The 26,920-nt window shown below is 42.9% G+C and overlaps 1 protein-coding gene across 1 annotated transcript in view; it reads left to right on the plus strand.

Moving 5' to 3' along the window:
* Nucleotides 1-26,920, plus strand: part of myo10l3 (myosin X, like 3) — a gene marked incomplete at its 5' end in the record, with an annotated part of 50,505 nt that overhangs the window by 19,365 nt on the left and 4,220 nt on the right. The window contains 29 exons of the mRNA XM_083908448.1: nucleotides 2,524-2,682; nucleotides 3,258-3,445; nucleotides 3,560-3,694; nucleotides 4,113-4,237; nucleotides 4,327-4,340; nucleotides 4,451-4,535; nucleotides 4,742-4,848; nucleotides 5,341-5,470; nucleotides 6,321-6,439; nucleotides 8,581-8,727; nucleotides 9,326-9,426; nucleotides 9,757-9,823; nucleotides 10,486-10,578; nucleotides 11,943-12,011; nucleotides 14,209-14,291; nucleotides 14,380-14,488; nucleotides 15,220-15,300; nucleotides 17,963-18,087; nucleotides 18,575-18,689; nucleotides 21,582-21,688; nucleotides 23,062-23,487; nucleotides 23,577-23,607; nucleotides 23,706-24,521; nucleotides 25,093-25,216; nucleotides 25,723-25,966; nucleotides 26,061-26,156; nucleotides 26,325-26,418; nucleotides 26,595-26,650; nucleotides 26,742-26,884. Coding sequence (XP_083764574.1) covers nucleotides 2,524-2,682; nucleotides 3,258-3,445; nucleotides 3,560-3,694; nucleotides 4,113-4,237; nucleotides 4,327-4,340; nucleotides 4,451-4,535; nucleotides 4,742-4,848; nucleotides 5,341-5,470; nucleotides 6,321-6,439; nucleotides 8,581-8,727; nucleotides 9,326-9,426; nucleotides 9,757-9,823; nucleotides 10,486-10,578; nucleotides 11,943-12,011; nucleotides 14,209-14,291; nucleotides 14,380-14,488; nucleotides 15,220-15,300; nucleotides 17,963-18,087; nucleotides 18,575-18,689; nucleotides 21,582-21,688; nucleotides 23,062-23,487; nucleotides 23,577-23,607; nucleotides 23,706-24,521; nucleotides 25,093-25,216; nucleotides 25,723-25,966; nucleotides 26,061-26,156; nucleotides 26,325-26,418; nucleotides 26,595-26,650; nucleotides 26,742-26,884 — 4,189 coding nt within the window. The remainder of the gene's footprint in view (nucleotides 1-2,523; nucleotides 2,683-3,257; nucleotides 3,446-3,559; nucleotides 3,695-4,112; nucleotides 4,238-4,326; nucleotides 4,341-4,450; nucleotides 4,536-4,741; nucleotides 4,849-5,340; nucleotides 5,471-6,320; nucleotides 6,440-8,580; nucleotides 8,728-9,325; nucleotides 9,427-9,756; nucleotides 9,824-10,485; nucleotides 10,579-11,942; nucleotides 12,012-14,208; nucleotides 14,292-14,379; nucleotides 14,489-15,219; nucleotides 15,301-17,962; nucleotides 18,088-18,574; nucleotides 18,690-21,581; nucleotides 21,689-23,061; nucleotides 23,488-23,576; nucleotides 23,608-23,705; nucleotides 24,522-25,092; nucleotides 25,217-25,722; nucleotides 25,967-26,060; nucleotides 26,157-26,324; nucleotides 26,419-26,594; nucleotides 26,651-26,741; nucleotides 26,885-26,920) is intronic.

Here is a 26,920-nt window from a genome sequence, read left to right on the forward strand (position 1 = left end):
GCTTCTGCTTAAGGGATGACATCACTGCACGTGCTGCTCTTCTCCCCAAAGAAATTGCCCCGTCCACTTTAATACCAAGAAATATTGTATCACTGATGACTGCATTGTTATTCTGCGTTTGTCTCAGCATACGCCCTTTGTTTTTTTTTTAAGTATCCTTTGACACACACTGACTGCAGGGTAACAGTTAATTGTCTGAAACGTGAAACAGCAAATCATAAAGGCTGCAATTTATTACAATTTTTGTGATAATTGTTTTATGTTCCTTACCAATTAAAAAAAATAAAAAATATTTAAGGCTTGGACTTATGGGCTAAATTTATGAATACAGTAAATATTGAACAGAACTTTTACTTAAAATTATTTCCCAAATCAAGTAGAGATAGACCGATATTGTTTATTTTCTGGGCCGATACTGATTATTGTTAGTCAAGGAGGTCGATAATTCATTTACGGTAAAAAATGATTTTCTGATTTGCTAACATGACATGTTGAAGGTGTTTTTTGTTATCTTAGATGATAGACAATATATTTATAAGACAATTTAACAGTATGTCTTATAAAGTTAAATGAAAACTTGAACAAATAAATAAATAAATTGATAAAAAAAAAGGCCGATGCCGATATGCGTTGATATGCGCCAAAATGCCGGTAATCGGCCTGGCCGATAATCTCTCTCTCATCCTCTACCACTTTATCTTCCATATGAGGGTCATGGGGGCCACTGGTGCCAATCCCAGCTGACATAGGGCGAAAGGTGGGGTACGACCTGGACAGATTGTTAGAACCTTTAGTATTTACTCACACCTACAGTCAATTTGCCCAATCCCCAAATCTGCATGTATTTAGACTGTGGGAGGAAACCTGAGGTCCTGTATAAAACCCACGCACACACATGGAGAACATGCAAACTTCTTGCAGAAAGGACCAGGTTGAGTGCTAACCACTACCACAACATCTCAATGAGCTTTTTTTTTCTCTTCACATTTTTACAGTATCAGTTAAAAGCTTCCTGATATCAATGTCACTCACACACACACACACACACACACACACACACACACACACACACACACACACACACACACACACACATACATACAGTTTAATAATGTAACGATTCGCCTCTCAACAATGCAATCTTTTTCAGAGCATTAATGCACAGCGTGAGACACGTGTGCATTATAACATAATGGATCAGTCATGTGTTATCTTCACGCAGCTGTACGTTTCCTCTGGATGTTAACATCAGCACCAAAGTGTCCCTCATGTGACATCAGAGACACTAATAGAAGGTCTTGAGGTTTTCTTGTGAGGCCGCTGACTTTGTTAAAGCCGTGCTAATCAATAACTCCATATTAACAATCAGTCAGAGACGACTATGTGTAAGTGCGAGCCCAGAGAGAATGATCATGTCAGTGTTGCATTTCAACTGCACTTCTTGCATTTAAGAACACTATTTGTCCAATAAGAATAAAAAACAGATATTGATGCCTTAAATTCATTGATTTTACCTGAAATGAATCGACTTTCAACCCTTTCAAAGCATCGTCTCCATGTCGCTCAGTGAGCAGATCCCACAGAGTCCCAGAAGCCCCCGCTGTGCTGACTCGGCGAATGTCTGAAACCCAAATATGCCCCAAAGGGGCCAGCAGTAATGCAGTGGGACACCACAGCCCCGGCCCCTCTTCCATCAGTATTGATCTAAAACACTGTTTCCCATCAAGTGACCGACAGTTGTTGTTCTGAAGCCCGTTCTTTTATCTTGCGCCTCGTCCATTAGAGCTGCGATAGCCAGAGAGTCTGTCTCTCTGTGTGTTTTTCCCTCTTTCACGCAAAGAGAGACACTGGTGCATTGTTTATCTTCATCATCTAACTCTTAACACATCCATTTCAACTTAAACCCTCTGGAAAAGATAATGCAATTTGCGAAAACAGCTTGAAATGTGATAAATATAGATTGTTCTTTGTGCTAGTTTTGTTTGGCCAAGAACTTACATCGGGTAAAATCCCTAAATCTCACACATCAAACACTTAATGGGCAGAGTAATTGTGTGTGTCTGTGTGTGGGGTGTTGAGAGGTATTTTCAATAATTTCACCTCCATTTTACAAACAAGGACATCTCCTGTCATCACACTGACTTAAACATAGCAGATAATTGGCCTCGTTGCATCCGTTTGAGAAGTCCAGACATGCATCAGACACGGGTTTGCACAAACAGGCACTCGTCGGGGATTCAGTCTTGTTATTTCAACCTCGATGATTCCTGTATCTTCTCCTGAATCTGCCTTCTGTCGGTGGTGCATTCATGTGATGTGGTCACAGTGGAGACACTGGTGTTGTTGTGCCAGCAGTGGGATTCACGTCTGTGTAAGCTCGTCTACCTGCTTGAAGTGCTGTTTGAAGCCTGAGGCCTCTAGGAGTCTGCTGCTCACTGTGCAGTTCACATTAACAACAGTGTTCTGAAATTGGTTAACAACATAGTCCAATTTATTCTAACCGTAAACTGTATGTTGTTGCAGGTGATTTACCTGCAGAGGGCGGAGCTAAACAGAGAGACGGTGTACGCCATGCACCCCAGCAGCGTCCACGGAGTGGAGGACATGTCGACACTGGCAGAGCTGCACGAAGCTGCCATCATGCACAACCTTTTCCTGCGCTACCAGAAAGACAGCATCTATGTAAGGCATTGGTGCATTTACACCATCTCACGTTCATGTACAGTACCTGGCATCTTGTTTCTGGGAACTGGAATGTGCAAATGTGTAAGTGTGTATGTACAAAATTGCAGCGGGATGTTGTCAGAGGACATATTTGTGGGAAATGATTATTATCACTAGACGCAATACAGAATGCATTTCCCCCTTCAGGAACGCAAAATATGAGATATGTTTGTTGTGACACAGGATTGTTTTCATTATAGAATTCCACTGGGATTTCCATGAAACTCTATCTAGACTTTATTAAAAATAATCATTGCCCACAGACGCGTGGTAACTTTGTTTTTGGAAACCCTATATCCTAAATCTCATCCCTTTTTGTTTCATCATAGCATCACAGAATAGTACGATGACCCACAAACACACTTTTGTGAGGCACATTTTCTCCCAAAGCGCATTGCCCGAGCAGGAGGACCAGATCCTAAAATAACAACTGTCCTTAGTCAGAACTAGGCCACATAGATGTAGATGTTTAAGAATATTACAGACTAATCATGTTGTGTCTTCTTTTTTCCCATCCTCTCCTTTTCCAATAGACTAACATAGGTTCGATCCTAGCAGCAGTGAATCCATATAAACGGATAACAGGACTTTACGACAGCACTGCAGTGGAACTGTACAGCAAGCACCAGATGGGGGAGCTGCCTCCTCATATCTTTGCTGTGGCCAATGAGTGTTACCGCTGCCTGTGGAAGAGGCATGACAGCCAGTGTGTTCTCATCAGGTGAGGACTCATGGATCTATTTGATTTAAAGTGAAGAGTTACCCCCAAAACCAGACATACCAAGTGTCTCTGTATCCGTTTCTCTATGTCTGACTTTGTATTTTGTGTCTTCAGCGGGGAAAGTGGTGCAGGGAAGACGGAGAGCACCAAGCTGCTGCTGAAGTTTCTCTCTGTGATGAGTCAAAAGTCAGCAGGCACTCCTTTGTCAGAGAGGACTACACGGGTGGAGCAGGCCCTCATCCAGAGCAGGTACTCTTTTTGACCCCTGACCTCCAACTCCTCGTTTGTTTGATTTTCAATCTTCGTCACCTGACGTCTTGTACATTTTTAAAGCATACCATTATCTGTAGTGTGGTTAGTATGTTTGATTTCTTAGTCATACAATGTTTTGTTGATATAGATGTTTTATTTGTGCACAATGAGCTCATCAAGTCAAGTTCTGGTAATAGAAGAAATGTGACAAAATTAGAAGTACTGTTAGTGTGCATACCTTTATTAGTGCTGCAGAGAAAACACATGTCAAATCTGCATCTGGATCTCTATCTGCATTAAAATGCAAGCAGAGACAAGAAATGAATGGGATTATTTAAAAAGAAATCCAGAGTCAGAGAACAAACAAACAAACAAAGATATGAACTTCTTCATTGTCTGTCGTCTCTCTCCTCAGTCCCATCATGGAGGCGTTTGGGAACGCAAAGACCGTGTACAACAACAACTCCAGTCGCTTTGGGAAGTTCATCCAGCTCCACTTTTCCCAAAATGGGAACATTCACGGAGGCTGCATCATTGACTGTATCCTTAACGATTCACACACATATTCAGTAAATTGATTTATATACCATCTTTGAATATGTCTGTTGTCCTTGACTTTATGTAATCAGATTTGCTGGAAAAGGTAAGGTTGTGTAGTGTGGAGACACTCAGGACGCTAATGTTTCATATGTGGCGCCAAAGTTTTCAGACACATTCATTCTAATCATCATCATCATCATCATTCTTTCCAAGAATCGCGTGGTTCGACAAAATCCCGGAGAGAGAAACTATCACATCTTCTACTCACTGTTAGCAGGAGCTGACAAAGACCACAGAGGTTTGTTGTTTGTAGTTTTCTTCAGACTTTGTTTCAATATTTTAAAATGATAAATAATATTAAATGGAGGTTATTTGTGGTTCTTACTTTTAAAATATGTGTCTCTATGAGCTGTGTCTCTTTCTATTGGTTTAAATGGTCAGGAATGTTGCTTTGTATAGTCATTTATGTCATTTTTAATGTCTGTTCATTTCTCTGCCTCGCAGACATGTACTTACTGTCTGAAAATCCAGAGTCGTATCACTACCTGAGCCAGTCGGGCTGCGTGCAGGACAGCAGTCTGGATGACAAGCAGCTCTTTGACAGTGTGATGGTAAAGAAAAAGGAACAAGAAAACACCACATTTTTTTGGGGGATGCATTCTCTGTGTTTCGTCTCCAGAGGGCGCCATAACCTTCATCATCAGTTTATCTTGCATTTTTGGAAGCTGAGTTTTCTATGGAGGCAATTTTTAACCCTTAGAATAAAGAGCATTACTATTACTATGTTAAAACGTACACACAGAGGCTATAAGGATGTGCAATATAGAGCACAACCTGTAGGCGATCTCCATTTCCAACTATATAAACACACCTGAGCTGAAAGCAATGTAAAATTAATCATAATTTTGACTCAACGACACATAAGAAGATGTTAAAACGCATTTTGTAAAGCCTGAACATGTGACCTATAAACACACACCTCTAGATTGTCCATATAAGGAGTTGTGTTTTATTCCCACTGTCATTTACTACATACAGAATGGGTTTAGTAGGTTAATACTTTTCCTATAGAAACCTGTTGTCTGACTCCTGTTGTGTTGCAGGAGGCGCTCAAAGTGATGGAGTTCACTGAGGAGGAGATCAGAGATGTGTTCAAGTTGCTGTCTGCTGTTCTCCAGATGGGAAACATCGAGTTCATGACAGCTGGTGGAGCTCAGATCACTTCAAAAGCTGGTGAGGCCAGGAAGGGATCATTAGTGAGAGTCCGTCCGTGTTAGCCTCATCTAGGCAGAACAATGTAATTTGATGCAAAATATAATATATATTTCTGTATTTTATTTTATGTTATTATAACATTACCATTTCCCTATTGTGCGACTAACAAAGGATGAACTATGACTATAGCTGCATGTTTCTGATATTAAATCAATAATGAATTAGTATTTTCTTGCCTTTAAATTGAAAGGTTAAGAAAATATAATAACATGGTTTCTGTGCGGGTTAAGTATTTCCAATGAGGAATTCACTGGAAAGTCATTTGGAACTGAAAGTACTGTAAACCAACAATTGGTCCTGAGCCAATCTTCTTAACCACATGAGCTCTTTAGTGAGACTAACTTAGTTATTCTTGAGAGAAAATGTGATATTCATCAAACTGTAAGATGTTTTAATTAAAGTTTGATGACATGAAATTGGAAAACATGGAACATGTGGTTTCAAGCGGTTACAGTCAGTTAAATTTATCTCTTTGTTTTTCAAACTGGAATTCAGTGTAGAAAACCAGCAGATCGTCTTTGTGGTTCTCCTCTGACTTTGGACCACTCTGCGGTTTTTCAGTATCCTGAGTTTGATTGACATTGTACTCGCAGACAGCGGTGAACAGGCTGTAACATGAGCTCAAGGCTCCTTTGTTCGCCGTGTCTGACCTCCTTTCCAAAGAGGCAGTGAACTGCAGTGACTGTAGCAGAGGAACAGAATGGAGTTGCCTGTGAAGGTTCACAGTCACTTTGGTTGTTGTTTGACATGAATAGGAGTCACCTGAACTGTCGATTAAGTGCATGTCCAATGTCTGTGTGTGTTTCAGTGGTCAGCAACGTCAGTGACCTGCTTGGCCTCGACTGCTTTCAGCTGTCAGAGGTCTTGACCCAACGCTCCATGATCCTCAGAGGAGAGGAGATCTGCTCGCCGCTCACCGTGGAGCAGGTACCCAACAAATACATTCATCATTCATTGTAGTATCTTGGATTTAGGGGCTAGCATTTGTTCAGAAGTCAAAACACTGACATGTACAGTACATGCCTGTTTGTCAACCACCATCCCACCACCGCCACGGTGACACACGCAGTCTTTCTCCGCCGCTCTCTCCCCCACATGCCTCTCCAGATCCCTTGCGTGACTCCCAGCCATTTCCTGCTTTTTGTCTGCCAGATTCCTGGCACAATAAAGCCATCATGATAGTGATCTGAGTCAAAAGCACAATGGAGCCAATGACTGGGGCTGAAGCGAGAGTCTTCTCCTTTGGAGGCGGCGTGGGCCAGACACCCAAAGATGCCGGTGTAATAATTCACCCTCGCGTGTTTCGCTCCCTGCGCTTCACACCGTGGGCCTGTAATCAATGTGAGCATTTTTCAAAGTCTTCAAAATCTGCATGTGTTTAAACACAAGAAAACTCTGACACACGACACTGAGCTCACGCTGTCGGCCTACTCGCATGTATAAATGTCAGACAATATGCAGAACAGACCTTTACTATAATCACAGGGCCACGAAAGTCACAAGACAGCTTTTCATGAGCAGACAAAGGCCCTGCAATGTCACCCTCGCTGCTGCTCGCTCTGCCCCGGCCTTTGAAGCAGCTTGTCCTTTAATAGAGTTCATTATTTGGATCCTGGAATCGGTAAGAATGGCTTCTTCTCACAGCGAGTTGCTTACCCCCACACCACCGCTCGCAGTCTCGCTCTCTCGCCTCCTCCCCCCCTGAATCCTGGACAAACAGGCATTCTTCTCACCCCTGTGACGGAGATCCTGGAGCCACCAGCCCCTCTGTTCACACCCGCTTGTCGCAGGAGGTGACGGGTCATGATTGATTACTCAAAAGCCCAGGAGCATTGTTGCCCCAAATACAGTATACACGCTGCCACACTCCAGTTTTGTTTTTAATTTGAGCACAATGCCCCGTGGAGGAAGCAAAGCTGGCGAGCTTGTGCTTTTTTATGTACAAACACAGATGGCGTCTGGCTGACTTCATGGAAGCTGCAGAACATTGGTTAGGATAAGTAACCTTTTTTAAAATGTATTTCTAATTTTAAAAAAATTTTGGGGAGCTCAAAACCAGCAGAGTTACAGCTTCCTCGGGACACACTGTCTCACAGTTATCACAGTTGACAAAACAATCACAAGTTCACTGAGGGTCCAGTGTGTAAGAATTAGTGACATCTAATGGTGAGGCTGCAGATTTTAACAAACAGAGGACTCCTCTGTTCGCCCTTTTCTTTCCCACACTTGTCACTACGGTGGTCTTTACAAAAGGACGTTGTTTGTTTACGCTCGCATACAAATCTTCTACTACACTCTCTGTGGCTGATTTGTTTGTATGGGCTGCTGTAGTGACACAGCGGTGTAGCATGGCAGCCTCCACAGAGAAAGCCCTTGCGTTAAAGTCCATATAAATGGCTTATTTGCTTCAATGTTTGCCAGTAGAACCTGTTAAATGTAACGCACTGGACCTTTAATGTCTCGTAGTCCTCTTCAAAAGCACATTTACTTTACTTTTTTTTTTGGTTTGTCTTTGTTTTCACTGTATTTTCTAGTAATACGACAAATACTGAGTTGCCGTAGTGAATCATTCTGTAGATATGAAGCTGATAGAGGACGCTGCTGGCTGTTGTGAAAACAGTCTTAACTGCAGACAGACACCGACACAACACACCTTTGTTTCCTAACCACAAGTTGTTTTACAGACACACACACACACACACACATACAGGTCCATGCAGCTATCATTTTAAAGACACATTGACTCTCATTCATTCGGACAGCCTAATCATAGCTGTATCCCTAACCACAACCATAATGAGTCCTGCCTAATCCTTACTTTAACCTAAACACAATTCAAATCTCAGCCTTAAATTTAACCAGTCCCTTGAATGAAATGTGGTTCTGCCTTAATAAGACCAGGTTTTGGTCCTAATGAGTACCACTGGTCCTGAAAAGGTCAGTGTTTATGCCAGAAAAGGTCCTAAAGAGGTCATTTTAGTGATTTACTGTTTCTTGGGTCTGCAAAGTTTCCTCTGTGCGATTATTCATGTCTGACTCTGTGTCATTTTCGTGTCTTGGTTTTGCAGGCGTTGGACTCGCGAGACTCCGTCGCCATGGCGCTTTATTCTCAGTGTTTTTCCTGGATCATAATGAGGATCAACCAGAAGATTAAAGGAAACGACAACTTCAAGTCCATCGGCATCCTGGACATTTTTGGCTTTGAGAACTTTGAGGTGAAAGCTCACACACCTGAATTTAATTTGACTGTTAAGGCAACTGTGTACGTGTTCTGTCCTGGAACATGATGTTATTTGAACGCCATATTAACACAATAATAGACAGTTTTTTGCTCTGTGGAGACAGATTTGGACCATCCATCATTTAATTTAGAAAGAGAAAGGCCATACATTCTCGTAAATCACTCTTAACTCTTAAGGCCATAGGCTGCTTTAATAATAGTTAATAGTTTAATAGTTTAATAATAGTTGAATAATAGGATTGAATTGTTTGTTCTTTGTGAACAGAAACAATGTAACATTATTTGTATCCTGCGTTCTTCATCTAAAAAAACGGGCTCTGTCAATCAATACTATCAGACCTGACTGAGGGAGTGTTTGTTTGTGTACAGTAGCAGCGCAGGGGGGCGGGTGGGTACAAGAACAATGTCATCATTCTGCCAGACAAAATGGCATTAAAATTCACTGCTGAAACTCGTGGGTGCTTCCTTTTTTGTTTTCAGTCAAATTAGAACCCATTTAATATTGAAACAAAACAATCATAGACGCTTACATGAACTATTGAACCAACGTCTCTTTTCTTGTTCACCCGCAGGTGAACCGGTTTGAACAATTTAACATCAACTATGCCAACGAGAAACTCCAGGAGTATTTCAACAAGCACATCTTCTCCCTGGAACAGCTCGAGTACAACAGGTAAAGGTGGTGAGCACGGATATCTTTGTAAAGATAAGGCTCGTTGGCTGCTGGATACATTGAAAATAATGGATCTGCATTTGCCAGAGAATGTTCAAGATGACATGATATGGGTCTGCTCGTAGTGATACAGGCAAACTGCCAGACTGCTCTGGAATCAGCTCAGTATCTGTCTCACAGACAGTTGATTTGTTTTATAATGGATCAACAGCCTGGACATGGCTCATTTCATCACATGTTCATTCTGAACAATACAGCCATTGTGTCTTCCTGGTTTGTTTATATTTATATATACACAGTGCGTGTGTACGTGTCTGTGTGTCCTCGCAGGGAGGGTATCCAGTGGGAGGCTATAGACTGGATGGATAACGCAGAGTGTCTGGATCTCATAGAGAAGGTAACCAAGAGCAAAGTCACCACCAGGACAGACCGCCAACCGCCAGCCCAAGCATGCTGCTGACCCAGACGCCACACTGTGCTTACATTGACCCCCATCTCCCTACTCTGTCATTACATAGCCTCTTTTTGCATGTTGTGTGCACATGAATGTCGACCAGTCAGCGATTAGAGGTATGGGGGGAATTGAAGCATAAAGACAATGTTGTGTTATTTTAATCGCTGTAGTCATAATGGTGGTTAAAGCTGAGCCTCGACAGAGGTTGGGTCTGCGTCTGCGAAATTTCAGGGTCAGAATCACAAGCATGGAAATTGTACTGGAAGCAAATACTCTACTCTCCAACTGGATATTGATAATAGAGCCAGTGGTTTTGCTTGGTATCCCTCCATTAGATGATTGATGTTAATTAGTGTGACTTTATGTACATGTAGGAATTTAAAGACAAATACCAGTGCCTGCTCGGTGAACCCTCTCTTTATGGATAAAAAAGAAAACTGGATGAATTGCTGTGCTGTTTCCTGAATGTATTGTTATACTAAAAGCTGCCAGATGTGTCCCAATGGGATTATAACTAGTTCCATCATGACTGCAATGTGTTTCACTCTTCTCCTCTGTCTGTCTGTCTGTCTGTCTGTCTGTCTGTCTGTCTGTCTCCCCTTTAGAAACTGGGCATGTTGGCTCTTATCAATGAGGAGAGCCGCTTCCCCAAAGGCACAGACTATACTCTTTTGGAGAAACTGCACAGCCGACACGCAGTGAGTGCCACTCAGCACTGACATTCATCATTTATACACTACCGTTCAAAGGTTTGGGGTCACCTATACAATTTTTGTTGTTTCCCATTAAAACTCACACTTTTATTCATCAAAATGAATAGTAAATAAAGTCTAGACATTGACAAGATTAGAAATAATGATTTTTATTCAAAATAATTCAAACTTTTAAGTCAAAGAACCTTAAAACTGTTTTCAGCTGTGCTAACATAATTGCACAAGGGTTTTCTAATCATCCGATAGCCTTCTAACGCGATTAGCAAACACAATGTACCATTAGAACACTGGAGAGATGGTTGCTGGAACTGGGCCTCTATACACCTATGTGCGTATTCCATTAAAAACCAGACGTTTGCAGCTAGAATAGTCGTTTACCACATTAACAATGTGTAGAGTTTATCTGATTAATTAATTTAATGTTATATTCATTGAAAAAAAGTGATTTTCCACAAACTTTTGAACGCAAGTGTGCAGACGTGCTCGCACACCCTTTTCCTCCAAGGCGGACACTAGCAAAGTCATGAAAGTGAGCCATGTACTCACACCTACACATCTGGAGGTGGTGCCTTCACCACCTACTCAAGCTCACACTCACTCAAGCCTCAAAGAGTTAAACCTTTCTCCTGTCACCTGTTGCCTCCGGTGCCGCGCCGAATGTCTGCGCAGCGCTCGTACACACCCTGAAGTGCCCTCACATGCAAACACAACAATATTGTAATGTGATCGGCCCTTCTCTGCGCCCGATCTGCATTGTGTGCAGGTGAAAGGAGTCTCCTTAGAAAAGCCAGCGGGTATTTTCTGTGGCTGACTGGGAAAAACAGAAGAGTTACTGTCTGACCTCTCCCTAAGGTGTCTGCCTTTTACAACTCCTCCATGTTGTGAGTGTGTGTTAAGGTCATGGTTGGAGGAGTCGCGATGCTTTGTTTCACCTTTTTATGGAAGAATCTAACGTGAAACTTATCAAAAGTTTGATAATAAACAATGTCTAATTTGAATAAATTACAAAGCAAATGTTCCCACATATAGTTTTGTCAATGTCTGGGAATAAAGAATTAATCAGCTGATTTGATTTACTTTTTAAATGTATAAATTGAGTTTTCAACATGAGACCATGTTGTGTGACCAAACACAAAAGTCAACAAAGGCTCTGCATGAGAGTAATCTAATTGAAACCCTCCATAAACTGTGTTTTTTATATAGTGAAAATCACGAGTTGCAGATGTGTTGCTGACACTGCAGTTTCCCACTGAGCCACTAATTCTCTTCATTCATCATTTGTTTAGAATTAAGAAGGACATGTCTGGCTTTTCTAAAACATTTCGATGGTGTCTTTGTTTTTTCACCAGACAAATGTGTACTATGTGAAGCCCAGAGTGACCGACCACCAGTTTGGAATCAAGCACTATGCTGGAGAGGTAATTGACAGCACAAAAACACACACACACACACACACACACACACACACACACACACACACACACACACACACACACACAGTGATGAAGTTGTTAGACACTCAGTCGTGTCCACTTTGTCATCCCCTGCTTCCGCTTCTTTCACAATAACAGCAATTACTCCTGACGGAAGAGTATGGAATAGGAAAAAGAAACCAGGAAAGTGCTTCCAAGAATGATTGTGCAGAGTTGAGAGGGGCAGGAGCCACTAGATGTGGTGAAGGGGGGGGGGGAGTAGAGCAGACAGATTTTCTGTGATAAAGAATGGCCTTATGAAGCCTGCCTAAGACAAGGTCTCCTCAGTGTGAGCATGGCCGCTCAGTCACAAGCCCTGGCATGGCCGTCTATGGTAATGACTTCAGAGAAGACGCGCAGGCCAGCCAGTTGTTCGTGGAGTCCCCTGAAAGCTGCCACTGTTATCTGAAACGGTGCTGTGAGTTTAGTGGGGGAGTCGTGACATTCTCCCAGAGATTTGATTATCCGTGTGCCCGTCACACAGCGCTGCAAGTAAATGTTGAGTTTTCCATCGTTGCATCTGTGGGTTTAATGGTCACTGTATACAGTATATGGTGCAGACACCCACCACCTGAATAAGGTTTTGCCTTCAAACTGTGTGCACATTTTGCACTCCGTGGCAGCACGAGACCGTCCTCGTCAACAAAACAGCCACTTGGACAAAGGAGCTATTTGTCCAATGAGTATTTTCCAATGAGAGAGGAATGGAGTGTAATTTGTGTGATGTGTGATCATGTTTGGATCTCATGGCTCAGATAGATCCTCTCTCTCGCTCTCTCTCTCTCCATATACATATATATATATATATATATATACACATACACACGCACACGGATTATAGTGTGTATTTTCATAATGGACAAGCAGAGGAATGCAGTGTTGCTAAGATGAGGGCTGAAAAGAACTCAACAGGTGACTGAATTAACTCAAAGTCAGTGGCTCTCTCTTGCAGGCTGTACTTGTAGAAGCCTGTCCCTCCCTTGTCTTTGTTCACTTACACACACACACACACACACATGTCACAAGTTTGGATGATGACAAGATTAACACATAAATATTTCTTCACTTCTTTTACTTACGTAGCTGCACATTAATAGTCAGTCAGTTTTTGTTTGTTTTTCTTCACATTACAATAGCCAGTATTACTGTACTATATATATATATATATATACTCATATAAAATAAGCCAGTTCTGATTTTATAGTATAGTGTGTGTAGTGCAGAGTCACAGTATATACATGACCAGAGGTGGAAAGTAATGACTTGCATATACTCGTGTTACTGTAATAAGTTGGTTTTTTGTGTACTAATTTTTAAAATCAGTCATCTTTTTTTTACTCAAGTGTGTTTTTTGTGAGTGAGAAAGTTGTGACATTTTGACCCATTTTGACTTATTTTCTCAGCACTTTAATTTTAAAGGTTTGCCTTTAATCAAAAACAATTGACGTGAGATTTGTGTCTCTTTTGTGTCCTTTTTGCACGACACAAGAAAGAAGCCCAACCTTAAGTAACTTTTACTCTGAGTACATTTTAAACAAGCTACTTTTTTTACTTCAACTTGAGTACATTTTTAGACCAGTACTTTTATTTGTACTTAAAGGTGCCATATGTAAGAATGTGGCCAAAAACGGTTACTACATTCAAATTCAAAATACTGAGGTCTTTTAGGTTTCGTTTTCTGACCTAACTGGCAACCCGTGGTTGCTCGGCAGCTGAGACTCTACTGACTGCAATGATTGGTAGACGGCGGTAGGTGGCGCCACATGTCAAAACATGATTACAAAACATAAACATGATTTGCAGTCTGCAAAAGATTTTTTTTAATGCAAATATTTTGTCTGTACTGTTGTTGTTGGTGAGTTCAGTTTGTTATATGAACATTATTCCTGAGTCTCTGTGACATATTAGGAGGATTTTATGGCCAGTTGCTTTAGATTTATTACATAATGCACCTTTAAGTAAAATTTTATCAAAATAGTGGTACTTTTACTTGAGTAGAACAGTTCAGTACTTTTTCCACCTATTGTGCAGTTCATGCACACATAGTTCTAACATAAACATGTACTATGATGTCATATATTAGGATACTGTTTCATAACAAACACACTGCCTTTACTTTACTTCATTGTGTTTACCGACTTAGGTTCTTTACGACGTGCGAGGAATCCTTGAGAAGAACAGAGACACCTTCAGAGATGACATCTTGTTTATTCTCAAGGACAGCAGGTGAGTGTTTCACATTCTCCTCTACAAACCTGCGTGATTCAGTTCACACACAATCTCATGCCCTGTTCCTGCGCTGTGTGTCTAACAGACTGGACTTCATCTACGACCTGTTTGAGCGCGTTGGCAGCAGGAATGGCGATGAGACCCTAAAGATGGGCACAGCCAGACGCAAGCCCACTGTCAGCTCTCAGTTCAGGGTGAGACTGAAGCTTCTGTGGCATAAATATCACTCTCAGTTCAACGCCCATGCTTGTATGATTATGTCATCCCACAGACAACAAATTAATTGTCTCCCATGTGCTGCTGCATATGATGATCACTTAACCCGTAACACTGGGCTTGTTATTTTGGCTTGATGAATGTGAGCGTGGGGTCACTGAGGGAAAAAAAAGGAGTTTAGAAGTCATGGAAAGAGAAGGAGAATGCTGTCTGTTATGGCTGATGGGGTGTGTGAAATATGTGGTCGTGATCCAGGCTTGGTTGAGTGGTGGTGGTGGTGGTGGTGGGGGGTGGGGGTCTTTAGCATGTTCTAAGTGCAGTGTGAAGAGAAGAAGCGGGGAGGATTTGGCAAGCTGCCCTGGCCTACAGTTTCTAAAGCCGGGGGATTAGGGTTTGATGGCTGGGCAGAGAGGGGCCAACCAAGGGCCAATCACGCTCAGCTCTGCCAGGCCAGGCCTCGCTGGAGACAGACTGTCTGAGGCAGCGAGGAGAGCGAGGCTGATATAGCCCACAGGGGTCAAGGTTCCCAGTAATGTGTATTTTGTATGTTTTTGGAGCTAAATGTGGACCGTAAAAGACATAAAGTAACTAAGGAAATTTACCCTTTACTGTTGTTTTTGCCTTTTTTAATAAAGCACCTTTGTGCTATCTTATCTTATCTTATCTCTGTTGCCTCGATCCTCATCCACTTACTGCTGTTGTGTTTCAGGACTCTCTCCATTCCCTGATGGCCACACTAAGTGCCTCCAACCCCTTTTTTGTACGCTGCATCAAACCAAACATGGACAAGGTAAGTCATGCAAATTAAACTGCACAACAACAACAAAAAAGCCAGGTCTTTTCAAGGTCAGCGCCTGCAAATTTTAACTTCCTTGGTGCTATTCATAGCCCAATGGTCAAAGCTCATATTTAGTGCTGCTTCTGTGCTCTAATGAGTCTCTGTAGTGTATTTTAGTAATGAAGTGTATTTGCAGTGTATTTGCACTTGTTACTGCAAAGACATACAAGTACACTCATATTCTTACTAACGATCACACCTAGGCTTCAGTGCAAATACTCTCACTGTACTAATTGAAATAAAAGGGCTGTGCACCAGCACATTCCTACCACTTAAGCGCCTTTACCAAAGGTCAGAAGTCACTGCAGGCTGCTCCAGCTGCAGCGGCTTGGCTGATGCTTCACTGATCTGGCTGCATCAGTGGAATGCCAAGATAAGACCACAACGGGACACTGATTTATCAGTCTCTCTTCCCACACTATTCCTGGCCACATGACTGTGAACCATTTTAAAATCCCCCACTTTTATCATTAGTCTTCATACTGGATTATTTTTAGTTTTGTTAATTTTTCTATGTGACAAAGTGAATTTGCTGTTCTGAACTGTGATGGTTACTTATTAATGTTCACACACAGTGTGGTGATTGTCCTCTTCTTCTCTGCTCACTACCACCCACTCATTCCACACTTTCTCTCTTACTTATTTACACGGAGGCTTCACTGACGTCCTCTCGGCCTCCTCTGCACCCACTTCCACTTCTCTTGTGTTTCCGCATATCTGTGCCCTGCTCTCATTGCTCTGCATCTCATTCACTCACCTGTCTCTGGCCGGTCATGACAGAACAAGCCATGCCTCTGTTAAGCCTGCAGTACGACAGGATTGCATGCGCGGGTCTCTGACGTGATTTCATGCACAGTGCTATGCAAACACAACATGCACACACACACACAGAGGCTTGCACAGCTATTCTTCTTAAGACACTTCACTGACTTCCATTCATTTGGAGAGCCTAAACAAACCATTATTCCTAACGTTAGCCATTACTTGTTAATGGACCAGGTCCCCATGAGGACGACTGGTCCTGTCAAGGTCAGATTTTATGCAAGAAATGGTCCTAAGGAGGTAACAAAAATGCATAAACTCAGTGTCTGGAGTGGCACCTGGGATGGTCTTCTGTATACCTTACTGTCCCCTTTATGTCATCTTGATCATTCTTCTCTAACCTCTTGGCTTTAACAAGGTATTTTCACCCATATGTTGTCATTTTTTTGGACAATTTCTGTAAATCCTTGAGATAGTTGTATGTAAAATAATAATAATAATAATCCTAGTCAATCAGCAGTTTCTGAAATACTTTATTAGCTCATTTGGTAGCAACAATCATGCTACGATCAAAGCCACTGTAATACCTAGTCTTCATCATTCTGTCACTGGGTTTGTTGCAGCCATTTTCCATGAACATAATTTAAGTTGATGTAAATTCTAATTTTTGTTATTGTGAGAGCTTTTTTCTACATTCATATTGCGTTGCAAATGTAATATAGAAAAGGTTATATTGACCAGTGACTGATAAGCATTTAAAATAACTAATTTTGATTAGCTACGAGATTGATGTAAAAGCGTAAGCACCAATAGAGAGAGCAAAATAGAGCAGAAGCCACTGGACCTCGGAGCAACACAGTCTTTTGACCTCCACTGTTTTCCGTTAACCGCGTCTTCATGACTAAATGCATTGAGTTGCTGTCACATGATTGACTGAATAGATATTTGCATTAACTCACAGTCGAACAGGTGTACCTAATAAATAAATAACATGTATGCACTTTATTTGCGTGACACCTTCTCTCCCTAAAATAAATGTGACGGTTTATCTTGTTTTCACCCAATCAACTCAACACGCTACCTCTCTCAGCTGCCTTAATCCTCTGCTGAAGAGCAGAGGTCAGAGCTCAGAGTGGATGCGTATGTATAATGTGTCATATGAACATGAGCACATAGCAAGTGTGGAAGTGCCTCTGTGTCCATGCGTGTGTGTGTGTCTGTTTCCATGCATAGTAGCATTAGCCTGTTGTTAGGTCGACACATTGGGGAATGCTTTGGTCTTGTGTGGGGCTTATCCAGCACCGTGTGCCCTTCGTGTGAACCTCAGGAGTGATTGGACGGCCTGTGTGGAGGTGTAAAGTGGCAGACATTACAGATCCACTATAATAAGCAGGCTTGGGGATCAGTGGTAACACATACCTCTGGACAATGCATCTAATTATTCCAGAAAGAAAGGATGGCCTTCCCGTTCAGCAAAGTCTTGCTCAACACTGTTCAGGTTTCTCTGCGTTGGCGTGTGTTTTCTCTGCCGTGACCCAAGTGTTACTGTAAAATGATACGGCTCGCCATGGTTATTTAATTTTTAGTTCAAGTTTAACTGGACTCAGTGGTAAGACCATTTGAATAGGTGTGGGATTATGTTTACCTGCAGTGGTCAGGTGTCCCATATCGTCCACTAACACATACCAAAGAGGTCAGGCATATTTAGAGGACACAATACTCGGTAAAGGAGACATCAATTGTCCATGTGTGCAGGGTCACTGTTGCACACAGTCACACAATTAAGTTAAGATTTACAATTTAGTCAGTAATATGTTAGTTCTCATGTTGTATTGTTGTCTGCTGTCAACAGAAGGCCAACCAGTTTGATCCCGATATCGTACTTAACCAGTTGAAATATTCTGGAATGCTGGAAACGGTGAAGATCCGCAGGGCTGGGTTCCCTGTTCGCAGAACCTTTCAGGACTTTTACAGCAGGTATGAAAAATATGTACACTACCGTTCAAAAGTTTGGGGTCACTTAGAAATGTCCTTATTTTTTAAGGAAAATCCCTTTTTTTTCAATGAATCAGAAATACACTCTATACATTGTTAATGTGGTAAACGACTATTCTAGCTGCAAACGTCTGGTTTTTAATGGAATATGTACATAGGTGAATAGAGGCCCATTTCCAGTCTTCTAAATGGTACATTGTGTTTGCTAATCACGTTAGAAGGCTATTGAATGATTTGAAAACCTTGAATACCCTTGTGCAATGATGTTAGCACAGCTGAAAACAGTTTTCCTGGTTCTTTGACAAAAGCAAAGAACTAGACTAGATTTTCTATTCATTCACAACTCTTTTGATGAATAAAATGGTAATGTATGTAAAAATGACTACTTAAAAAAAGTATTGTGTTCAGTAGATATTTTTGCACTGAAATGTTGGCGCTCACTTGTGCATGTGTGTGTGTGTTTCCACAGGTACACGATGATTCTGAAGAGCAGAATCCCTTCAGACGATGAGAAACAGAAGTGCTCAGAACTTCTCTTGCTTCATGACAAGACCAAGACATCGTGGCAACTGGGAAAGACAAAGGTGGAGCACACACACGCACACACACACACACACTGAAGTGACATTCATGCCTTAGATACTTACAGTAACCATGACCACCCACTCCCCAGACCCAGCCCCACCCTTTACCCAACTTTCAACCTTATCCCTCACACGAACCAGAAACTCATAACTGTACAATTTCATGTTTTACTTTTTGTGGGGAGCCTTTTGTCTCCAGAATGGGAGGTGAGTTCCTTTGTGAACAGATTTTTTTTTTTTCCTTCCCCTTCCCCTCAATGCGTTTAATGCAAGTACAAAAGCGCACACGCTCAGACAGGATAGAATTGCAAGCTTCAAGCAGACAAGAACACAGATGAGAAGGCTGAGGGGATCAGGTGAAATGTCTGTTTTCGATTCTCACTGGAGATCGGTTCAGGTCTGTGTCCTCTGGTACAACTTCCGTCTCACTCAAAAATCCAGCCTGTTTCATTCCCAAGTGTGCCACAGTTTGGATGGCCCCCACTGTGACTCATAACAGAACGATTTCTCTGGCCGGTTGTGGTCAATCTACTGCTTGCCTGTTGGTAACCACAGAGTTACATGGCAAGTCCAAAAAAAAACCTGACACCAACAACTGTTACCGTAACTGCAACCCATTACGAGGACTACCAGTAATCTTAAAGCCTTACTTTTAGCTGGAAGAGCATTAGCTTCTCATGTAGCTGTTGATTTGATAGACTGAACTCCTGGACGTGATCAGATGACGTTAGATGAAAGTAACACGACTCACCAAAAGTTATTTTATCGTGTTATGATCTCCATCAGTTGTTTTGCTCTCTTTCTTTTCCATTTTTCTTCATAAACAATTGCCGTTTCCCTCAGTGGAAAGTCCCCTGCGCTCCCTGAGAATGATTTACCTTTTAATGACCTGTTTGATCTCTACTGCAAAACCTCTTTGCTTCACGTTGGAGTCAGCAGAAATGGTATGATGCAGAGAGGCAGAGAGACAGAGGGAGGGGGATATAAATAAAACATGTTTTTATGGGCTTTCTTGAAATCAGCTAAATCCACATTTGTCCCACTGTTGCTTCCTGCTCTGAGTTGCGGTTCCTCTGAGGCTGTAAAATCACTCAAATATTTCAGATTTGTTGGACAGTTTTGTTGTAATTCCCCCACTTGGGTTGCACGCTATGAACTGTGTCTGCTCCACACATGGCAGAGTGAAACTTTACATTGAAACTGAATAGGGTTGATGTGAACCGTATGAATAAATATACAGTATATTGGGTGTGGAACCACTGATATTAAGTTTCTCACACATGCACATGGCTTAAATCTTAGGAGTCACTGTGTCTCACTGATGACACAGAGAGAAAATTATGCTTCCAGGCTCCACACTTGGAGTCTAATGGCTAACTCTCGGCAGAATAATTAACCCACTTTAGTATATTAGAGCTGAAACCATTAATCGATTAATCGAAAAAAGCTTTTTTCATTATTAAAATGAGATTTCTGATTGTTTAAGCTTCTTAAATGTGAATATGTTCTTCGCTTCTTTGCTCCACATAACAAAGAAATCATTAAAACTGAATCATTTTGATTTGTGGACAAAACAAGACATTCAACAAGATCATCATTTCCAGGTTTGACAAACACTGATTAACGTTTTTTTTTACATTTTCTGACATTACATGGACCAAACGATTAATAGATTGATTGCAGCTCTAAAGTATATAATACAAGTTTTCTAAAAGAAGACCAAAAACTCACAACCAGGTGCCTCGGCATGTGTCATCTTGTGCATATGCTTGTGTTGTTGATGTCCGCACAATGTTTTTGGCAGAGGGAAATGTAGCGTGGGTTGTGTTAGAGGGAGGGGGGGCCCGAGAGAGACAAAGGGGGTCTAAATTTCCTTTTTGGAGAAACAATCTGTGTGTAATTATATGTGCTCTGATTGTGTACAGAGGAAGTGTGTGCCCAGAATTAGTGGGCTTGGGTCACGTTGCAAGGATGGCGTACATGTGTGTGTGTGTGTGTGCGTTACTGTGTAACTGCGCCATTTGTTTTACAGAGGAGGGAAGGATGTGGATGAAGAGGAAGCTTCCTCCTCTCAGACTTTACAGAGGCAGGCAGGGCTGCAGCTGTGTGGGACCCTTTGATTAGTGAACATCTGTCACACAAACACACACACAGTGACTTTTTCGCACACCCCATCCACCTGCGATAACACTGCCAGGCAGATGAAGTGTGATTATCTAATGTTATACTTTATTTCTTGTGGACTCCTTCGTCGATTTAGGAGTCCTAAGCTGTCAAATCTCTCACACAGATAGTACAACTTTGGGAAAAGTCTCTCGGAGCAAGGGAAGGGTTAACCAAACTCTTCCTCCTTCCTTCATAAGAGCAAGGAGGGGTGTGGCTTGCTATCTGGACACCAGCCACCATCCCTCCCCCTCATCCCTCCATCCCTCCTCTCCCTACCTCTCTCCTCCCCTCCCACACTGTGCCGTTTCTGCCTTTGCACGTCAGTCGAGCTACCAACATAGCAGCAGCAGAAGCAGAAGCAGCAGCAGCAGCAGCAGCAGCAGGGAAATGCTCAGGAAGGACTTCCGAAAACAATGAGGCTCTGCAGCAGCAACAGCACTCGCAGCGATGCTGCAGTCCCTGTGCCAGTTTTCCCCTCTGCTCTGCTCTGCAGTCCTGGAGAGCAGTTCGCCTGATAGCCTCAGCTGCACCACCACCACTTCCTCTGCACTGGGCTCGAGCTGCTGCCAACAGACAGCAGCAGGGGGTCCTTACATCTCTGTGGGCCCTCTTTAATACCTTTACCAAAAACGAGGAACTAACGCATACCTTTTTACCCTGTTACCCCAACCTTCCTCTCTGTGTCTCTATCACTGGTGGTCGGCCGTGGCGTTGCTGGACCCGCAGGTGTTCCTGAAGGAGGCCCTGGAGCAAAGGCTGGAGAAAGAGAGGGAAGAGGTGCGGCGCAGGGCTGGCATGGTGATCCGCGCCCACATCCTCAGCTATGTGGCAAGGTGAGTGGTGGAGTTGGGAGGAGGAGGGGGGTTGATGGGCTGAGAGTGGCAGCGACAGTTGTCAGTGTTTGTTTTGTAACGGAGGTGCTCAGGGAACCAAGGGGCGGGAGAGTTGTTATGTGCATACCTTTGCACACATATTTACCTTTCAGTTGGTGTATTATGTGGGTTTAGATAGAGCATTAGTGCAGCTCGGGCAGTTATTTCACCTCTTTTATGTAATGTGTCTCACTCGTGCTGACTCACCAGTTAGTCTGTGTGTCGTGTGTGCAGCCAAATCAACAGAAGAAGAGCTCCCAGTGTTCCAGGTGGATTTGTACACCAATGTGTCACTTGACCGAGAAGAGAAAATCTGCCTCGAGGACCATTTGTACTGACTTTATTGATGATGTGTCAATCCATAGGTCGTTATCTAGTCAAATTCTTCAGTTGCAGTTTAAAGCATGAGTGATATATGGAGGTTGAGTTAAAAGTTGTCACAAAGTCGTGGTCCGTTTCATAGCTCAAACTGTTATTCCTCATAACTACTAACTTAAAACATTAAAATGCCTCATGCATTTGACTGGTATGTGTTGAATAGACGTGCTGTTAATGCTCTTTTCAGCGAAGATGTCATTAATAGTGTTAATTAATTCAATGGAAGATTATCGATTGATGCTGCCTGTCCTCCCTGACAGACAGGTCATCCATCATTATGCTGCTCTAAAAATATGTCCATTCAGAAGCCTATGTAATGTAGCCATGCTCCACCTGTGCGCTGCTATATATCAGGTCACACACAGTCCTCTGAAAGGCTCCACTGGGAGAGTATAATGGGACTGGTGACAGCATTCAGGTTGTGGGTTCCCTTCCCTTTTAGAGCCACTCACACTGAAGACAGAGGCACAGGAAGTTCCCCCCCAATGACACAAGTAAAGCCTTTGTGTTGTTATATGTAACGTTATCTGTGCTCAGAGTCTGTCCCGAGGACAGTCGGAGGCCATGGACTCATTATTGCGGAGACGAGGCCAGGCCAAGGGTCAGAGAGTCACACGCATTGTGTGTGGTCCTTTGCCAGTCACATGTGTGTGTGTTTGTGTGCCTGTTTATAAGTGTTCACTGCATGTGCAGTGTTTGGATAATGGGGTTGAGTCACAGGCCCAAACACAACAGCCCACAATGGAAGAGCACAAACACATCCGACTCTAAACACTGAATGATACACACTTTCTTAACCGTGTGTTTATTTAAACAAAGAATGCCCATGGATGTTTGAAGCTGCGCGACGTCACATATTTGCGGCGATGCACAATGTTCCAAGATAAAGTTGGATTTAATTATGGGACTGGACTTTATACAGACTACGGCTGTGTTTGTTTGATTTTTCTCACCAGGAAACAATATAAAAAGGTTCGCTCCAGCGTTGTCACCATCCAGAAAAACTACCGCGCTCACTTCTGGAGACGCGTTTTCCTGCGCCTGCGCGTGGCCTCCATCATTCTGCAGAAGCACCGCAGAGGCCAGCTGGCTCGATCGCTCTGTCGCCAACTCAAGGAGGAGAAGCGGAAGCAGGAGGAAGAGGAGAGGAGGAGAGAAGAAGAAGAGGAGCGAAGGCGAGTAGAGGCTGAGGAGAGGAGGAGGATGGAGGAAGAGAGGAGACAGCAGGAGGAGGAGGAGAGGAGGAGAGATGAGGAGGAGAAACAGAGACTTCTGGAGGAGGAGATGAGGAGGAGGGTGGTGGAGGAGGAAGAGATGAGGCAGGAGGAGATGAGACTAAAGGAGAAGAAGGAAGAGCAGATACTGGCAGCTAAAGCAGAAAGGTAGAGTGTTGCTCATTAACATCTTGAGACTTTTATCATACTTTAATGCACAGAATTGTTTCTGAAAAAAAATATTATTTTGTCTTTAGGAACTCACTGGTTAATGGTGCTTGTCAGAAGGTAAGGTGTCTTCAATAATTTATGACATAAAACTTATATATATGACGTGTAAATATGCATTTTAACTTAGTTTCCTCTGTTGTTTGTCCTGTGCACAGAAGGCATTGTCTCAGACGCCGTCCTACAGCCACACGTCTGAGGAAGAGAGCCGTCAGATGGAGGAGATCTTGCGGCTGGAGAGGGAGATCGAACGCCTGCAGAAGCAGCAGGAAGATGGCGTGTCCCTCCTTGGAGATGTCTCTCACGAGGAGTTGCGCCAGATGAGGGACGCTGAGATCTACAGATTGGAGAAGGAAGCTTCCCGTGTCGCCACTGAGTTCCTGGATCTGCTGGACTTTGGCGGTTTGGAGCCGTCCCTCTCGAGTGAAGAGAACCTCCATGATCCAACTGATTCCACTGCCCCTCTGGCTGAGGAGGAGGTCGATGAGGGTTTCCACGCTGAAGACGAGTGTATTCCACTGCCTGACTTTCCGTCTCCTGCCACAATTCCCCTGGACAAGGACATATTCCAAAGTATCCCCCCGCCTCCACCTGCATTTGCAGAAGGAGTCGTTGTCTCACCTTCTTCGGCCTCTTCTCCTGCACACAGGAAACTCCCCCCACTGACCACCAATGGACTGACTCATGCTGCCATTCCCGCAGAGTCCCATACCCCTTTACCACCTCCTCCACCTCCACCTCCACCTCCACCTCCACCTGTGGTTGCTAATGGACATGTGGAGCCATGCCACGAGGAGTCATCCCACTCAAACCTGCCAGACACAGAGTCGGACTATGATCAGGAGGAGTTTGAGGAGGTTCACGGGAGCTCAGGTGCTAGTACCAACGATGGCCACATCACAGATGAGGAGGTGTTACGGAAATCATCCTGCACCCAAAACAGCCTGGACTCCTTCAGAGGCAGCTCAGACTCGGTGAGAGAGCAGAACAAGCGAGTGAATCATTTAAAGCAGCAGCAGATGTCTGGGAAAATTAAACTTTCATTCCTGAATTTTCCATTTCCATATTTGCATATAACTCTAGCTGTTCACGCCTAGATTTGCCTCTGGGTATATACATCCCACAAATTGCCTGGACTGAATGTTCAGTCTGCACATGTGCGAGCCTGAATCCTCTCATGTTGGAATAACAGCGAAACACAGTTGTGGTTATTTGTTTTGGCTCTGCTGCAGAACATATGAATGTGCTCTCAGGTGCTGCAAGACAAACGCAGAGCTCAGCCCTAACTGTCAGATCAGCAAAAACGTCAAAGTGCGTGTTTACTCGAGTGCGTATGGCTGTCTATAAACCAGTTTGATGGCTTATTTAATGAACAGATTGTGGCAGCCAGGTTAGAGACATTTGGATATATGTAGTCTCTGTCTTCAGGAGGTTTTAGTTGGGATTTATTTTAGACGTCGCTCATAAAAACCACCTGATTTTATGTGTAATTATTATTACTATTATTGACCTCCTTTCACCATAAATGCGTTGTGTGTGTTTCAGTTCATTGACAGCGACGAGGACAACGATGGCTATGTGGACACTGATGAGGAGGTTTCCAATGGAAGAGTGAATCTGCTGAATGGCAGTGGGCCTCCATACTTCCACGGCTACCTCTACATGAAGAGTGAGTGGCTTTACCAAATCACTGCGCAACAGGCATGCACATGATTCATGCACAGCTGAGCACAGCTCATATGGTGATGTTAGTTTTGTAGATGCCACACTGACTTTCTGTGCTTCTTGCTTCCTTATCACTATTTCACGTCTGGGTTTTAATGGAATATTTACATAGGTGTATAGAGGCCCGTTTCCAGCAACCATCTCTCCAGTGTTCTAATGGTACATTGGCTATTGGATGATTAGAAAATCCTTTAAAGCCCTTGTGCAATTATGTTGGAACAGTCAATGTCTTGATTGTGACTATGTTTTTTCTATTCATTTTGCAACTCTTTTGATGAATAAAAGTGTGAGTTTTAATTGAAACCACAAAAAAAATTGTATAGGTGACCCCAAACTTTTGAACGGTAGTGTATGTGTGTGTGTATTATGTCTTATTACCTTCGAGAAAATAACATGAATAACATAATTCAATGTCCTTACTTTCACCCTCTGCCTCTTTCCTGTCTTCAGGTGGTCTGATGATCCCGTGGCGTCGTCGCTGGTGCGTGCTCAAGGACGAGACCTTCATGTGGTTTCGGGCCAAGCAGGACTCGGTTAAGTCCGGCTGGCTTTATAAGAAAGGAGGCGGGATGTCCACCTTGTCTCGGCGCAACTGGAAGATGCGCTGGTTTGTTCTTCGGGAGGCGAAGCTCATGTACTTTGAGAATGATGCTGAAGAGAAACTGAAAGGGACCATTGACATTCGCTCAGCCAAGTAAGAGAAAAAAAATATTTCTCTTGTCCCAAATGACTAGTTCTTAAGTTGCAGAGCGATTAATATTCACAAAGCTTTGGTTTGGTGTCTGCAGGGACATCGTGGACAATCATGAGAAGGAAAATGCACTGAATATTGTGACTGACGAGAGAACCTACCACATCTATGCAGAGACGCCAGAGGATGCCAGGTATGACATAACCATATCTGAGGCTCTTTTGTAATTAGTCTTCTAAAAGTAATGTGTGGAAATAAAGTTCCCCCTTGTGGTTGTGAGTGGAAGTTCATGGTATCATTTTCAATGACATGTTGGCTAATAACATATATACTTCCTGAACTCTCTTTGACCTCCATCCAGTGGTTGGTTCAGTGTGCTGAGTCGGGTCCACAGTGCCAGTCCAGAGCAGCTCATGGAAATGCACCATGAACAGGCCAACCCGAAGAATGCTGTGGTTAGTGGAGTTTGTTTTTACCTCTTTTAGACTAATTGGATTGGTTTCGGCTAAATCAGTTAGTTTTAAATGAAGGAAATGCGATGCAGTTGCCAGAAGACGAATATAATCATAAAACCACAAATTTGGCAAAACCGTGGATAACACAATTTAAATTCTGTTTCTTTTCTGTGCAGGGAACACTTGACGTGGGCTTGATAGATTCTGTCTGTGCGTCAGACAACCCAGACAGGTGAGTAAAATCATTTCAGCTGCAGTCAGAGATATGAAGGCATTCACTATGCACGGCGTAGCATCATGTGTGTACGATATGTGATTTTCAGACCAAACTCCTTTGTGATCATTACGGTCAACCGGGTGATCCACTGCAACACGGACACGCCTGAGGAGATGCATCACTGGATCGGCCTGCTGCAGAAATCTAAGGGAGACTCAAAGGTTGATGGACAAGAGTTCTTAGTCAGAGGTCAGTGTGTGGACTTAGCTGATTTCTTGTATATGT

Source organism: Microchirus variegatus (genome assembly GCF_963457635.1).
Source record: "Microchirus variegatus genome assembly, chromosome: 22".
NCBI classification, from domain to species: domain Eukaryota; kingdom Metazoa; phylum Chordata; class Actinopteri; order Pleuronectiformes; family Soleidae; genus Microchirus; species Microchirus variegatus.